Source organism: Gossypium raimondii, chromosome 9 (genome assembly GCF_025698545.1).
Source record: "Gossypium raimondii isolate GPD5lz chromosome 9, ASM2569854v1, whole genome shotgun sequence".
Classification (NCBI taxonomy): Eukaryota; Viridiplantae; Streptophyta; class Magnoliopsida; order Malvales; family Malvaceae; genus Gossypium; species Gossypium raimondii.
The window spans coordinates 3239470-3253698 of NC_068573.1; the positions used below are offsets into that span (position 1 = coordinate 3239470).

The 14229-nt window shown below is 31.2% G+C and overlaps 1 protein-coding gene across 2 annotated transcripts; it reads left to right on the plus strand.

Moving 5' to 3' along the window:
• The first annotated feature begins 7600 nt into the window (after positions 1-7600).
• On the plus strand, positions 7601-13346 carry LOC105798164 (polypyrimidine tract-binding protein homolog 1). 2 transcript variants are annotated; one of them, XM_052621044.1, is made up of 10 exons: positions 7601-8015; positions 8571-8780; positions 9508-9570; positions 9656-9729; positions 9892-9987; positions 11083-11143; positions 11218-11322; positions 11411-11492; positions 12402-12514; positions 12745-13346. In XM_052621044.1, exons 1-10 carry the CDS (start codon positions 7833-7835, stop codon positions 13141-13143), a joined length of 1386 nt encoding a protein of 461 aa, XP_052477004.1. In that variant the 5' UTR covers positions 7601-7832; the 3' UTR covers positions 13144-13346. The 2 variants fall into 2 exon arrangements, with proteins under 2 accessions (XP_052477004.1, XP_012483580.1); XM_012628126.2 differs by having other exon boundaries at positions 7602-8015; positions 11083-11140.
• Positions 13347-14229: the final 883 nt, after the last annotated feature.

Here is a 14229-nt window from a genome sequence, read left to right on the forward strand (position 1 = left end):
TGCAACCTTACAGAAGTTTTCAAAAAAATGGGCTCACACGCCCATGTGGCCCACTCGGCCCAAATTAGCCTTGGCCACGTGATCCATTTTTAATGTAATCCATGCTAGTTAATTATTCATACATGTTTTCACTATTTACTTATATGTTCCTTCAAAGCTGTCTACTTGAGTTACTGTTACGAAATTATTTATCTCTTGAGCTACAGAATTCCAAATTAAGATCCGCTTAATGTCTTTGAAACTAAACTCAAATACCTTTCTACCATAAAATTTTCAGAATTTTTGGTTCAGCCAATAAGTACAGTAAAATCTTCAAATTTACCCTTGTTTTGTTGTCGACAGCTTCGTCCCTTCTTTGCTAAAAATTAATTATCTATTAGTACAAAATTTGGATGAATTTTCCATTAGTTTATATTGAAAATAGGCTCATTAATAATTTAAAAATTTAAATTTTAACCCCTAATTATTTTTCTCCAATTTTTGATGATTTTCCAAAGTTACAATAGAGGAACCCGAATTCAATCTGATCTTGTCTCACAAAGTTTATTATACCTCACGATTTACAATTTCATTACTTGCAACCGTTTCTTCTATGAGAAACTAGACTCAATAAGATTTAATTCCATATTTTTTCATTCTCTAATTTGATTTCCACAATTTATGGCGATTTTTCAAAGTTAGCCTACTGCTGTTGTCCAAACAGCAAGCAATTTTGGCTTTTCGCCGAATCCTTTTTTTTTTTGCTTTCGGGTACACACCTGGGTTTGTTTGATGTTAAAACAGTCCCCAACCACTCCAAAGCCTATAATAAAGATACTCAACCTTAATTTAATGGATTTACAAGCGAATTGACAACCAAGAACGAACAGAAACCCAACTACCACCAACGGTAACCCTTCGTTTAACTATTGTTAAGACGAGAACACTGAATTCACCACGCCGAGCCTCCCCTTATGCCCAAACTGGAGAGAAAAAATTATCATTTCAGTCGTTAAGAGATTCATGACAGAAACGAAGAGAAACACTTACTGAAACTAAGCGAGCACTAACCGCGTGCAAAATGAAGGAAAATAAATTGATTAGGGAAAAATCAAGAAGAAGAAAAATAAGAGAAAGATGGAAAAACTCAGAGAATTTCAGCAAAAGGAGAGGGAGAAGAATAGACGACATAATATTTTTTTGAAAAAGAGAGTCAAAATTCGGTTATAGGAAAAAAAATCTCGATAACCCCCAAAATCCTTTAATCTTCTCCCCTAATTCCCACTACACATCCACTACTAAGAATCCCCCTATTACACAACTCTATCCCGAAATCTAAGCAAAAAATAATACACTTGCCTATATAGGGATTCGAACATAAGACCTCCACCATAATAACACACCATTTAACCACTAGACCAGCAAACTCATTCTAATGTAATTTACCTAACAAACAAATAAAAGCCTACTAAACAAGAGTAATGCCTAATTCATTCAAAATACCAAAATTTGCCCAAGCGAAAGCTTGAACTTGGAACCTCTCAAACACTCCCAGAAAACACAACCACTAGAGCTAACAAATATTTGTATCTTATTTTCACAATAACGAAATTAGAAATTTTGGGGTGTTACAGATTCAATTGAACACATCTAAAGAAATGAATATATATTTATTTTCATAAAATGGTGCTAATTCGATTATGTTGTTAGTGATTTGTGAAATTTTAATCAAATTAAAATTTCATTTATAAAATCGCACCAATTAAAGTTCATGTTGTTGGAAAATCAGGTTTGGAAAATGCAACGGAAAATAGGTTTAAGGGAAAATCAGAGTTCTAATTTTTTTCTAAAAACAAGAACTTGATTATGTTATCTAAAGTAATAAACACTTAATTAGAATCGCACATTTATGATTCGTCTAGGATGAACGCTTCGACCGAATAGTCTTCTTCGCTATCCTTAAGCTCACATCTGCTGAGTGTGGGCTCGTTTCAAATTAGAAAATTTTTCACAAAATTACCAGTGAGAAAATTTTGTAATTTCTCTAAAATTTTGTGGTCAAATTGTAAATAATAAGAATATTTCTAGAAATTTTATGAAATAATTTCTTTAGAGATTTTTCTCTCTACAACTTTTCTTCAATTCAAGTGTATCAGGATAATAACCCATACTCTCTTTATATAGGGAGAGTTTAGAAAGAGTTCAACTAGGATCAGAATTAATCACATTAATATTGAATTAATAAAATATTATCTAGATAAACATTAAATTAAATTTAATATCTAGATAAATATTAAATTAAATTTAATATCTCATATTAATATCTAGATAAATATTAAATTAAATTCATTAAAACAATATTATCTTTGGAAAAGTTAATTTGAAATCAAGTTATCCGGTAGAGTCCTAGTAGTCTAATTTTTTCACTACTTTACCACCAAAGAATCACAGCCGCCGACCATCCGCCGATCGCCGGATTATCTTCGTGCATGGCGTTGCTATTATCGGCACGACTCCCCCAACACCCCTAATCGTAGTTGTTTTGCTCAAATGGGCCTAGTCGGTTCAACTACTGTCAGTTCGGTCAAAGTCAATGACCGCCTGACTGGTCTGCTCCAGCCACCGATTGGACCGTTGACCCTATTTTACACACAAGGCCCAGTTCAACCAATTTTGGGTTTCGTTCTCGGGTTTTTGATTTTCGAGTTCAATTCTTGATCTTAAGTCCAATTTTCAAGTTTAATTATCCATTAGACCAATTGTCTGACTTGAAAATTCATTTTCAAAGTTATCATATTTATTTTAATTAATTGATTAATTTAATTTTACTTGATCAAAATTAATTTTCCCAAAAATTGGTGAGATTTTTTAAATTAAATTTTCAAAAAAAAATCAAACTCTCTAGTTGAACAAATTCTCACGACCACCTAATTTAATTCCAAATCGAATAAATTAACTCAATTAAATTATTTCTAAATTTGTAGAATTTTATTCTAATTCAAATGCAGTCCGACCGAGCTTTTGTTGAGCTAGTGGGGGGACTAATCAGACATATACAATTAGGCTTGAGTTGTTGAGAAATGTGCCCATATTGTAGTAAATATGTATATGTTTTCTATGTATTTGAACGATTAAAAAATAAGTTTCACATTTCACTGTTATATCTTTTGTATTTCTTTCTTTCATATTTTGCATGCATAGTAAAATTGTGACAAACAAATATTAGCTCATTGATTGTCTAAGTTCAAACTGATGATAAGTGGCATTGTAAAAATGTTTACATAATGAGAAAGACAACTTACTTCAGTAGATAACCTAAATGAGTCCGTAATCCCATAAAAGAATCAAAGTGAGCATTTGATTCAAATACTTAGAAAGATTATCATGTCGTCTACAATTCCAATTGAGGAGATGACTAGTCTTGGCTATCGGAGTTGTTGATTCCACAGGTAGAGACATAGATGTATTCATTGGCAGAATGATACATTGGACCGGGCCCAAGATGAATTAATTCTAATCTATTTGTGAATTAATTCACTTGTGACATTCATGGTGTGATTTACCTAAATCCTGTCACTAACCATGCATATATAACTCATGTGCTTTAATATAAGTGGAGGCTAAAGATGATCGAGCCAATAGTCGGTACGTTGGGTACATGACTTGTGTATAAAGGTGTTCAAACTTTGGTTAAAACCAAATTAATCAACCGAACCGATCTAATTTGGTTAATCGGTCAGTTAATTGATCTAGTTCGCTCGGAGGTCAATTAAAGGTTTTTTAGAATTTCGATTAATGGTTAATTCAGTTCAAAATCGGGTAATTAACCGAATTAATCAAACTTAATAAATAATATTATATATTATATGTATTAGGCTATTACTAGTTCGATTAATTCGGTTAAGTTTGATTAATTCGATCAAATGAACATTATAAATTTATCTATTTATATGTTTTATACTTGCTTTAACAAAAACAATAAATTTCGGTTAATTCAGTTGACCAAATTAACTGAAAAATTTTGGTTCGGTTATTTGTTTTGAAAAAATTTTGGTTTGGTTAATGGTTAAAGGATTAAAAAGTTCGATTAATACTAGTTCAGTTCGGTTAATCGTTTGAACACCCCTACTTATGTATGGTATGAATTTACTAACAGTGAAATTCATAACTCAATTAAAGAGTTAGCGATATCCACTCATTGGCATTGTGTAGATTGATAAATATGGAATGTGGCCTCGGATTGCTTATTCTCGAACGAGCAATTTATCATAGTCATTTATTGACAATGGTCATATTAATCATTAAGAAGACACAATGGTGACAATAAGATAAAATATGATATATATAGAATATATATATGGGCACATTTCCCAACACATGTATGGCATTGCACATTGGAGAAAGTTTATATATAGTTTTGATATTTATCCCTACTTATTACTATCGATTTAATTTTTGTATTGTAAATTACATGATACATAAAAATAACATAATATAATATACTGTAAACTTAAAAAAAGGGTCAAATCGGGTTGAGCTCGAGCCTTGAATGTTCAAGCTTGAGTCTAGCTCATATTTTAAACGATTTTTTTCCCAAACCTATTTTCAAGCATAACATTTTTACCCAAAACCTCCCAAAATTTTAGTAGGCTTTCGAGCTTGGGTGGGTAACCTAAGCCATTAAGATGTCTACTTCTAATATACTAGTTTCAAATGTCATGTACATTGCATGTGATTTACGTACTTATTTTTTAATTTATTAAATAATATTATTTTAAAATTTAAAAATATATATTACAAGATTTGTCTAATTTATAATAAAGACCTATTAATTTTGATAAATAATTGAGAGAATAAATAAAATGTTTTAAAAATAATGAAAATAAAGAACTAGAAACAATCTATAGTAAAATATTAAGTAATTAGATAAAATAATGTTGAATTAATACATACTACTATTAAAATTAATATAAAAACTTTGAGCTAAAATAAAAAAACTATAATATTAAATTGAAATAATAAAAATAGACATAATATTATATTGCTTCATAATCAATTAAAATAATATTTTATATCTTTTAGTATCATTGTTGTCCGAATTTGATTCAATATTATCTATTCAAGAATCATTGGTTTAATTCTCTATTTAAAAAAACTTTTAGCTTATTAATACTAACAATCTTCATTTTTGTACCTGTAATTTTTCTTAGATGCTATTTGATTGAATGTGCCTAACTGTTGAATACTATATTTATAGAGCTAAACTTAAATTTTAATTGATATATAACTCTAAAATTAATTAAAAATATTTAATAGATAAAATCTTTTTTCTCTATTTTATGCTTATAATTTTATTCAAATTAAAATTTAATTTTACCTCAATCTTTTTTTAATTGAGCTACCATATTACTTTAAGTCTAATAAACCTAAATTAATTTATAATTAAATTTAAATGTCAATTAATAAATCTAAATTAAATTATAATAATATTTAGATGTCAATACACTTTGTAAATATCACTACTACTTTACGTTTAGATGTTAATTAATAATTTTAAATTAAATTATAATTATATTCAAATATCAATAAAATTTGTAAATATAATATAATATATAGGGAGGATCTACTTACACTTGCGTAATATCCTTCCGTAACTTTAACAATCTAACCTTCATATTTCATCTCAATTCATATAGATTATATATGTCAAGTATGACATAAATTAAAAAAATTAACTATTTGTTTTATATAAAAATTCAATCGTTAAATATATATTGATATAGACAATATTTCAGATAGATATGATAGAGATATCGATCAATTAAAAAATTACATGCATGACAAGAACAAATATCTTAATAAATTCAATGTTAGGATCGTTAAAATATTAATCGTATAAAAATTATGAAATGGTGTAAAATGACTTAAGTTTTACACCAATTAAGTGGATCCTCCTCTAATATATATATTATCTACGTATAAGTATAGGGTTTAAATATGTCAAAGGTCCATGTACTCTTCTAAAATTTAAAATTTAGTTCTTATACTTTAATTTTGAGACATTGAGTCCCTATACTTTTTTATTTAAAAATATTGGTCCCTTCGTCTAATCTTGTTGTTAAAGTTAATGATGCCAAAGGTAAAATAATTTTTTAGCCCTCAACATTTACAATTTTTTTTGTCAATTTGATTCTTACCCTTTAAAAGTGCATAAAAATATATTTTTTCATATTATAAATAAAAATACAAAAATTTATAAAATATATTTAAAAAAATAAGAATTAAAAACTCTTTAAATTCAAACAATAAAAATGATTTTAAAATATAAAAAAACAATTCAAAATTCAATGTTATCTAAATTGAATCAGATTGGTGAGTTGTATCAATTGGATCAGGAACCGGTTGGAGTGTTGTCCGGTGAGAGGTAAAAAATCCATTAATTTGCAAACCGATATAGATTGGTTGAATCGAGCTAAAAAATCGGTTGAACTGATAGTTCAATCAATTTCAAACCGGTTTAAGCAATTAGTTTTCATAACAAACGGCTAGACTGGTTCAAAGCAAATAAATTATTAAAAATAAAAATAAAACTATTGAAAAATTATAAAAATTGGTTCAATTGCTAGTTCAATTGTTTTTTTTTTACCTCGGTTCAATTAGTTAGTACTAGTTCGTGGGTTAACTGATTTTTAAAATTTTTAAATTTTTTTAGTCTCAACATTTACATTTTTTTTTGTTAGTTTGGTCCATATTCTTTAAAAGTATGTATTTTTTTTTAAGTTTTTTAAAAATATTATTATTTTCATATTTTAAATAGAAAACATAAAAGTTTTAAAAAATATATTTAAAAAAATAAAAAACTCTTTAAAAATAAAAAATATTTTTAAAAATATAAAAGATGCTAATATTCAATGTTATCTAAATAGAACTAGATCGATTGGATTAGGAATCAACTGGGGTATCGATTCTGTGAGAGGTAAAAAATTAGACGACCCGTGAATCAGTACGAACTGGTTGAACTAGGCTAAAAAACTAGTTGAACTGGCAGTTTAACCCATTTTTATAATTTATTTTCTTTAAATTAGTTGAACCGATCATTCTAGAAATCAATTAGTTAGATCAGTCTTTTAGCTTGATTCAACTGATCTATACTGGTTCGCATGTCAACTAAGTTTTTCCTTCTCACTGGACCAATACCTTAACTGGTTTGATTGGCCAATCGTGTTCAGTTCAGATAAGATTGAATTTGAGAATCTTTTTATATTTTTAAAATTATTTTTATGTTTTATTTTTTAAAATTTAAAGAGTCTTTATTTTGTTCCTAATTTTTTTTATTTTTTATTTAAAATATGGAAAAACATTTTTTAAATTTTTTTATGTAATTTTAAAGTGTAAAGATTAAATTGATAAAAATATAATCGTTGAAAGTTAAATAAATTAATTTACTTTTAACATAGTTAAATTGTGAATAATTTTTTAAATAAAAGTAAAGACACTTAATATCTAAATATTAAAATATAAGAACTAAAATCTAAATTTAAAAAAAATGCAAAGTAGCTTTAATATATTTAAGTCTAGACATAGCAAGTATAGATTCATGAAACACAAACAAGGGTAAATCTGTAAAAGTCAAGCCGGAAAGTCTCACGGCTGAACCATATATTTCATTAGCCTCAGATCAATCAAACCCCGCCCCCCCTTCACAACAAAACTGACACCCAAATCTCCTCTTCCCTAAAATATATTAATCATTTTCTATCTCCTCTTCCCTAAAATATATTAATAATTTTCTCGAGAAAATTCCCGCATTTTCTGTAAAAAGAAAAACCTCCCTGTCCTTTGAGAAACCCTAGATGTCAACGTCAAGCCAAACTCAGTTCCGTTATACCCAGACACCATCGAAGGTCCTGCATCTCCGTAATCTACCATGGGAGTGTACGGAAGAGGAACTCGTTGAGCTTTGTAAACCCTTTGGGAAGATCGTTAACACTAAGTGCAATGTCGGCGCCAATCGGAACCAAGCTTTTGTTGAATTTGTAAGCTTCTAAATCCATCAACGGTTCTTTCTTTTTTTCTTTTTGCTTTATAATTTATGGATTGCTTTGCGTTGGGCGTTGGTCAAAAAAAATATGTGTTACGGTAAGGGCAATCGACTACTGATTGTTAATTTTCTAGTGTAAATTTCAATGTGTACACATCTTAGAATTGTAAGCTTATGAGTTCCTTTTTGTGAGACTTTCTTTTTGGCATGTTAAAAATCTGATTTGATTTTTGCTTTTTTATTTTCTATGTAAATTTGATTGTTTAATTGCGGAACTGCAAAGTTTTATTTGTTTATTTTTATTTGGTGGTGGATTGGGGTTGGGGGGGAACTGATGGTTTCGTTTCATCTTGATGGATTAAGATTAATTGTTTTGTTGGGTCGAGGGTAATCTATCACGGGCTTATGGGAAAAATGTGAATTTTTGGCTTCCATTCTTCTTTTATTAGTGAAATTTTTGATGGTTTAATTCAAATAGTGAATTTAGATAATATTTGAAGGTAAGCAGTGACTGTATTCTGTTAATCAATGATGTTACTTGTATTTTCAGGTAGACTTAAATCAGGCTATTTCGATGGTTTCATACTATGCTTCGTCATCGGAGCCGGCACAGGTTCGTGGAAAAACAGTATATATTCAATATTCAAACAGACATGAAATTGTCAACAACAAAAGTCCTGGAGATACCCCAGGAAATGTTTTGCTGGTTACCATTGAGGGTGTGGAAGCTAATGATGTGACCATTGAGACAATTCACTTGGTAAGTACTTATTACGGTTTGTGTCTGTGTCTTCAATTAAATACTATCTATTGTTGCATCGCTATTATATTGCTACTTAAGGAAAGATAGTCTAAGATTTTTAAAGCTTCTTTATGCTTAAGCTCCAAGGAACATGTTTGTACGATTAAATGAGGACATCTTGTATTTTTATTTCTAAACATGGCCTACTTTAGTAGGTCAAAATCTTGTGAAACCTTTATGGACTTCTGGAGTTAAACATAGCATATGTTGTGGAGTACCACTTTTACCTACGCCCGTGTTATTTCTTATGTGACTGATGAGGGATACTTGATGTTCTTAAACCCTTTTCTTTTAAGGAATATGATTTTCAATTAGAGAGTTTAGGGCCATTTCTTGTAGATCTCAAATGAACAAACTGTTATCTTTTAATGTTCTTTTACATATAGAGATAGCAGCTTTTGATTGAAATCGGTTGAATCACAGACAGTTGTACCCCTTATTTAGATTCCTTTGTTGGAGACAGTTTGGAAATATTGTCATGTACGTCATACTCCTTTCTCTAAGGGTCTATCTTGAGGCATGTATGCACAGGTGTCATTCTGCACTTATTCTCGTCCATTTTTGGATTTGCTAACAAAGATTTTTCTCATAATCCCAATGTTTGTGATGGTTTTTAATGTTCCTTCTTTTCCTTTTCTATTTATGTTTGTGATATCTGATTGTTTCTGATTTAATTTTGTTTCAGGTATTTTCTGCATTTGGTTTTGTGCATAAAATTGCTACTTTTGAAAAGGCTGCGGGATTCCAGGTGAGATGCTACATTTAGATTTTTAAGCCTTCAGAGATTGCATATCTTCCATTATCACACTCTTTTTTATGACAAATTTTGGTAGGCATTAATCCAATTCACTGATGCTGAAACTGCATCTTCAGCAAGGAATGCCTTGGACGGTAGAAGTATTCCCAGGTATGACTGCTTGTCTCTTCCTTCCAAACATGCCCATTTATTTTCCCCTTTCTCTAGCATCACTTAAGTCTGTCCTTCATATTGATCATACATATATGGTTTGGGAACTGAATAACATTGTCCATTGTGTTGTAATGTTTTATCATGATATTTTGAATGTAGGTACTTGCTTCCAGGCCATGTTACTTCTTGTCACCTGCGAATTTCGTATTCTGCACACACTGATCTGAATATCAAGTTTCAGTCTCATCGGAGCAGGTAAAAGTGGACCCATAAATATCAAGTTATGTGCTTATTGAAATTCATCAATGTTTGTTCATGTTCGTCACTGAAATCTCAAGTAATGTGCCTCCTAAAATTTTCTTTTGGCATATGATATGTTGCTAATTAACGTGTGTGCTTTTTGTCGTTTAGGGTGTTAGTGAAGCCTGGTAGTCAGCACACAGATGTGTTGTCATGGGCGCTTAGTAATTTTCTTAATCTTTTGAACATGGTTCCATGCATATGCAAATCTCAATATAGTTGGAAGTTATTTACATGTTGATTGTGGGATTACCACTTTGTTGGTACCATGAGTGGTGGTCACCCCTTTTTCTGCTTTTATACCAAGATGTTTTTAGTGATGGACTAGAATATTTAGGTGTATCCTCTAACGCGCTAGTACATTTAATATCAATCTGATTTTGGATTTCAATATTGTTTTGTCAAGCTTGTTTAGTGTTTCCTGTTGGGCACGTTGTATTTGGAGTAGATACTTCCACCAACAGTTTTATGTTTGCAAACTATTTAATGAATTAGCTAGTATTTTATAGTATTTTGAAGTCATCTATCCTGAGGGCAAGGATATTGTAAATTGACATGGGAAGCTACTTGATTGTGGGGAAAGGGCAATATATAATTAAATTTAATTCTGTTCGATTTAATACTTTTTATCATTTGAGTGGCACTTCAAAAAAATGTGATTGACCTAAATTCTCTTGGTACATTTATGGAATTTTTCATCACTTCCATGGAAACATTGACCAAAATGAAGATGTTAGCATCCATAGAGTTGGTTTTAACTAAGTTAGTCTTTAACCGGAATACCTATGAAAGCTTTTGAGTTTCTCTCTCATATAATTTAAATCAACTGGATGCTCTTATTTGCTTGATCTGCTATTGCTGTTAAACAGGAAGCTGCTGGATTTGAGCCCACAATCCTGTCTTCTATTATATCCATTTGCAATTGCATCACTTCATTACCCTTAAATGCTTTCTATCTTGACCTTGCAAAAATTTCTATTTGACATTGGTCTTTGCATTTGTACTCTTATGTAATGATTATTTTCTGATTTTGTTTGCTCATTTATGTAGGGATTATACCAATCCATACCTTCCTGTCAATCCAACTGCGATGGAGGGACTCATGCAGGTAGTTGTATCCCTGTCATCTCAAACATTTGAGTTATTTTTCAATATTGGGAATCACTAATATTTTGTAATCTCCAGCCTGTAGTTGGTCCTGATGGAAAAAAGCAAGAACCTCAGAGTAATGTGCTACTTGCTTCAATTGAAAATATGCAGTATGCTGTGACAGTTGATGTTCTTCACTCGGTAAGACATTCTGTTACTCCATTGACCGGAAATACAGGTTTATTGTTTCAAAATTTTCACTTATTTGTGTACTGGTTATTTGTTGAAGGTATTCTCTGCATTTGGCACTGTCCAAAAGATTGCTATATTTGAGAAGAATGGCGGAACACAGGCACTAATTCAATATCCGGGTATGCTTTTGTCTTATATTTTTTTTTATGTACGTTTTTGACCGTATTTTCAAGGTGTGCACTTAAGTACTAAGGTGCTTAGGCTTAGTCCCAGATGACAAAAGTGCCTTAAACCATTTTAGGCATAGCACATCTGGTTTGGCTCATGCTTGGTGCACCTAGACTACCTCTTATATAAGGTGATGGGATCAAAGAAAAACTAAGGAAAGAAGATTGTTGGATGATAAATAAGTATTAGGTTTCCTACTGTCTTTGGTCCCTTTATCTATTGCCAACTGGTTTTAACCCCCCCCCCCTTCACAGCTGCTCTTCCTAAATGTTTGAAACTAAGACTCTGATAGAAATGCGTGCGGATCAGATCAAAAAGTTTCCAAGTTGCAGATTTGACCTAGGGCTATAGACCGAATCAAAGGAAACTTGGTGTGCAACAACCTGAAATGCACAATAAACCAATTAGAATAATGAATAAAAAAAATTGGCAGCAAATAGCAATGAGTAAGAATGAATAAACTGAATTCTATGAAGCATCTTGAATGAATAGAAATCGGTTCTTGAAGGAGATCTGTTCCTGATGGATTCTTGATAACTAATTAAAGAAACTGAACAGAATTGAAAGAAAGAAAATAAAGATGGAAGGTGGTTAATGGCCGAATGTAGAAGATGGAATAGATAGATAACGCCCTAAGAAGCCTTTGAATAAAAAAGATTCAACAAATTTGACCCCATCTGTCCATGTATCAGACCCACAAGTTGAATCTCAACTCTCAAGGTCTATGAGTCTGAGGCGTCCCTTGGGGACTGTTGGACTTATTTTCTTACAACCTGCAAATTATTATTGCAATGCATGTTCTATTTCGTTGGATTTGGATATTTGATAGGCTTTACTGATGTAGAATTTGTTACATTCAGATGTCACGACTGCAGCTGTCGCCAAAGAATCCTTAGAGGGACACTGCATATATGAGGGTGGCTATTGTAAGCTTCATCTATCATACTCTCGTCATACTGATCTCAATGTAAAGGTATAAATATGTGCTTTTGAGTTAATGTTCATGAGAAAAAGGAAAGAAGAAAAATAAATTAAAGACGTCATTAGAAGATAAGGGGGACCCACTGATCGAAAAAAGATATGAACCCTAATATGTATGCTTCTTGACACTTGATTATGACCCTTACCTGCTAAATTAGTTTTATTATTTGTCTTGACAGATGCGCTGCATGTGATTCTGACTAGTTTCACTTTTTGCCACAGGCTTACAGTGATAAAAGTAGAGATTACACAATCTCAGACCTAAGTTTGCTTGCGACACAAGGTCCAGGTATGCCTGCCACTCCAAATGCTTGGCAGAATCCTCAGAATGCTCCATTATACCCTGGGACTGACTATGCAGCTTCAGCGGCAATGCAAGCTCAACCCTCTGCCGGACAAGTTCCTGCTTGGGATCCAAGTTTACAGGCTAGACCATCATACGGATCAGTGCCTGGGACTGTTCCTGGTCAAGCATATCAAGCGTCTGCAGTCCCTACATACATGAATGCTGCGCCACCTGCTGGTTCATCACCCCTTTCCCAACCTGGTGCGACTTCCATGAGAATGCCACCTCCAGGTGGTGCACCACTGCTAGGTCAGCCTCCCTATTATGGTCAATGATTCCTTTCCCGAGTTCCAAATGAATTGAAATTGGATCTCTTGGTGCGCAATCTCTGACCCTTTATGATTTAAGTTAAATTATTTGTTGGTTTGGAAGTGTTCTTGTTTTCCTCAATCCATCTCCATCATTGATGTAAAAGGATCTTAAATTCAAAATGATTCGGTAGAAATCTATGTGCAAGACATGCTTTCATGCTTTTATATTCTCCTGCAGCCATTTTTTGCCTTCAGACCTCTTTCTAATTTGTTTGAATTTTGAAAGATGATGGTCCCTCCAAGTGCAGCCATGATCCTGGTATTCCATTAGACTCTTATTTCCCTTGCGTGTGCTGCCTTTTTAAGGTTTTACAAATCTGGTGACACCAGTTGACACCAGTTGTTAGAACAATTACATGTCTGCTGGTAAACAGATAAATAGACTGGAGTCGGTGTTTCGAGTTTGACAGCCCCTTCATTGCCCTAGCATGCTAAGAGAATGTGATGTCAGAAGTAAAATGAAAGATAATTAGTTTTTTGAAGGGATTAAACTTAAAATTACACATTCAATGTGTAATTTGATATATGAATTTTGTTTTAGTGTAATTATATACATGGATTTCTGTTCAAATTTATATATAAAAATTTGATTTTGATTTAATTATACACATTTAAGGAAATTTTTTTCATATTAGATAAATACAATTATTTGTGCATGTAATATGGAAATATGGAAACGTGAAATGGTGTTATATTAATAGTGATTTGTGTAAATTGAGTCAAATAAGAAATTTATATATGTATAGTTTGTTAATGTATAGTTTTGAGATTTTTTTAAAAAGTATAGGAATTAAATAAAATTTGTTTATTTGAAAATTTAATAATAATTTTGAAGTTTAAATTATAATAAAGGATTAACGGACAAATTTCACCTTTAGCTATTTTTTTTTTGTTTGAAGTGGTAGTTAAAACATTTTATGTTACTCAAAGCATCTCAAACACCCTTAAGAAAAACTCATTCATGGTGCCACATTAGCACTTATTTTCCAATTTTATATTTATATTAATTAAAAATAAATATATTAATATTAAAAAATAAAAAAATATTTT